Source organism: Mangifera indica, unplaced genomic scaffold, assembly GCF_011075055.1.
Source record: "Mangifera indica cultivar Alphonso unplaced genomic scaffold, CATAS_Mindica_2.1 Un_0019, whole genome shotgun sequence".
NCBI classification, from domain to species: Eukaryota; Viridiplantae; Streptophyta; class Magnoliopsida; order Sapindales; family Anacardiaceae; genus Mangifera; species Mangifera indica.
Window position 1 is genome coordinate 201,490 of NW_025401111.1, and position 3,612 is coordinate 205,101.

Below are 3,612 nucleotides of genomic sequence, written 5' to 3' on the forward strand. Positions count from 1 at the left end.
TCCCACGAAAATTCTTAGTGGGAAACCTCATTGATTTTTCTTCAGTTTAGTTAGAAGGAGTGCAGCACAAGACAATTAAACAATTTTTAAAGGAAACCCTCTTCTGTTATTAAAATATACAAGAACTTGGTCAATTATAACATGCATGCCACAAAAAGAAGCAATTACTAAACCAATATGTTCTTTAATGTTAGAGGTAATTAATGAAAACGGTGAGTTTTATTTTCAAAATGCACCGATAAGGAAAGAAGTAACAAAAATTAGAATCCTCTTGCATTTTTGACTCCTCAAAAAATTGCTAAGGTTATAATGCCCTTTTCTCTCGACTGTAGTGAGGATTAAACACTCAACTTGCATCGGTTAAGGACAAGATGAGTGCTTAATTTTCGTTTCTTTTATAAGATTTGATCAATGGTTGTGATTAATCTTGATAGCAAATGTCAGACATGTTTTTTTGATCTATAAGTATCTTGTAAATTCATATCTTGAAATATTGAATATAGAGAAGAAATTTCAAATTTTTTCTTTGATTTCCGGTTCTTGGTAGTTTACTTTCATTTGTAACTGAATTTATATATGAGCGGTAAACTGACTTGGCTTGAAGCGAACCAACCATGAAATGATCAACAAGAAGAAATGAATTGTAAAATTCAAATTGAATGTAGTAATTCATAATGAGAAAGACTACGTTTATTAATAATGAATTCTAATTTGTATATACAAATAAGTATTCATCATCAGTCATTATAGTTTTACCAATTCATATTGTACATCTTATAATAACATACACTTGTTGAGATCAAAAGAAGAAAAGAATAAAAAAACCTATATTGAAAATTACTCTTCAAACGGAGGCAAGACTTTCTTGGTACTGAAACGCAGAAGTACCCACAAAATCTAAATCGGTCACTTGTTCATTTCCATTTTCACTTCCACCTTGATGTTCAGAATCACTTGAAGCAAAATCATGGATCTTCTTGAAACTCTTGTCCTTGAAATTGTAACGTATTATCTTTCCAGGTAAATGCACCACCAAATATGAATCGTCATCGTTTTCTTCCCTTACAACACATAATGTCGAGAATAGATAGTAATCCAAGTCCGTCTGCAAGTTCTTGATCATCTCAGGATAAGATGTTACAATTTGACTAAGATCAACCTGATACTTCACAACCCACCTGCAGAAATCTTCTCTTTTCTCCATTTCGTAGATGTTGAATATAGTGTTGAAAGGGCTGTAAATTTCAATAAGATGCAAATGGCCTCGAGATGCTCCTAAATACCAGCTCCACTTCTCACCCAATTCACTAACATTTGGAGGCATTGGTATTTCTCGGACTTCCTCTTTATCCAAGTCAAAATATATAGATGGGCTCCAAGATTTGCACCAGTAGATGGCATTGTTCCAGAAAACACCCTCCATGAAAAATGGACTATTTGGATAATTGAAAGAGGAATTGCATACTCTCCAGGTCCTGGTTTGGGATGAGAAAATCTCTATCTGAATTGAACTTTCAGAATTAAAACAATCTTTCACACAAACCACTTTGTAGTGAGGTGATTTTGAAGGATCAAATGCTAAGACAACATCGCGATACAGTGCCCCGTTGTCATTAGCAATAGGAGGAAGCATAGTGTATTTGTTTGTGGCTGGGTTGTACACAAAATAGTCGGGGCGGCGAGCATTTTCTTGCAAAGAACTGCACAATAACAGGCCATTGCAGGATTGTTTGACGTGAATCCGAGATGGGATATTTCCGAAAGTGAGAGATTTAAACGGGGCAGGAGAAGGATTGGAGCCTAGATTGATGAACTTATATTCTTGACTGTTGTTGCGGGACATAAGGAGGCCACTGATGGGTTTGGGGAGACGGTTGAGACGGAAGGAGAAGTTGGGACTGGTGATGATGGACAGCCAGTTTTTGGAAACGGATTTGAAACTGAGCAAAGATTTGACGGGGAGGCAAACGAGTATTTCAGTTAAAAGATCTTCATTGTTTGCAATGATTTCGGCAGACAGTGAAGGCTGGTAATGGGAATAAGAAGATAAGGCCGCCATAGCTATAGTTTTCTCTGAGTTTAGAAGAGCTTGAATGGGTTGATATTTCTGCTTGGTTTGGTTGCAAAGACATGGAAAGATGCTTATATAGCTGAATAAGAAGCTTGGTGGAAGCAAGCTAGTTAATAATTTTTCGAAATCTCAGTAGTTGAATTCGATGCTTCCCATAAGATTCCCGATAGTTAAAGATTGACCAGGTCTATTCAATGCCTTGGCAAGTTGTTTTTAGTGCAATCCTTTTACGACCAATCCTGGTCAACCACTATTAATTATTGGGAGGACAGAATCAAGATAATTTGTCAGAAATATTTTAATCGACTTTAATGTTAACATGTGAAGTACAGAAATTTATCAGAGTTAAAATCCAAATCCGCGTGCGTGCCGCGGTTTGATTTGAATAGTTCATAGTAATTAATCCAAATTCGCCGATGACTCGCTCAAAATAGAACACTTCGAACAGCCTTTGATCAACTACTCTGTTTGTCCATAGCTAAAACAAGCTACAATCTTTCTAAGCCAAAAGTCTTATTCTCACCTAAAATTTAGTGTAAACCCAAAATTTATATTTCTTAATTTTAAAAAATTTAAATATTTTCTTATTTGTTAAAATTTATTATTATTATTATGAATAAAATTATCATTTAATAAAAATATTTAAAAAATTATAAATTCATCATATATTTCTCCCAAAAATTTAAAAACTAATAATTTTTTCACTTAAAATTTAAAAAAATGATTATTTCCCCTTATAGTTTGTATTTTCTCCATTGCAACTCCTCCGATAATCAGAGTCAGCCAACCTCAATCATCGACGCTCCCGCTCTCCAGGACGATGACGAATCATTGAATAACCATCGGCCCACCGAACTAATCTATGCATAGCACAAACACGCGTCGATGAATCGTTGGCCAACTTTCAATTGATCAATGATTCGTCATCATTCGAGAGATAGAAGGAAAGAGGTTGGCCAGCTCTTGTCACCAGAGAAACGGCAAGGGAGAAAATGCAAACCCTAAGGGGTAAAGAGTCATTTTCAAACTTTGGGTAGGAAAAAATTGTTAGTTTTTAAATCTAAGGTGAGAAATATGATGAATTTATAGGTTTTTTTATATAATTTTGTTAAAAGACAATTTTACTCCTGACAATAACAATAAAATTTAATAAACAAATAGGTATTTAAATTTTAAAAAATGAGTAAATATGAGTTTGGGTTTGCGCTAATCCATAGGTGTGGGAATAAGTCTTTTGGCCATCTTTCTATAGCATTCCCTTGAATACACTGCACCACGATACCAACAACACTGGCGCATTTTTTCTAGGAGGATCCCTCTCTAGTACCTTTTTTAGATGTATCGCCATCAACTCTAGTTTGAAATAAACCATTCTATTTGCTTGAACCACCATTGCGACCTTTACCATACCATGCATAATTTTCTTGCTTCATTTGTACCGAGCATTGTGATACTCAAGTAGGCAATGATAATTATGTTGACATGGTTGATTAGGCAATGATAGCTAGAGTTGACAACTCTCCACATGCCTGTTAATTTGA

At 34.9% G+C, this 3,612-nt stretch overlaps 1 protein-coding gene across 1 annotated transcript; it reads right to left on the reverse strand.

Moving 5' to 3' along the window:
• Window positions 1–637: 637 nt before the first annotated feature.
• LOC123205913 (F-box protein At5g07610-like) lies at window positions 638–2,112 on the reverse strand. The gene has a single exon (XM_044622983.1). It carries the CDS (start codon window positions 2,057–2,059, stop codon window positions 845–847), a length of 1,215 nt encoding a protein of 404 aa, XP_044478918.1. The 5' UTR covers window positions 2,060–2,112; the 3' UTR covers window positions 638–844.
• Window positions 2,113–3,612: the final 1,500 nt, after the last annotated feature.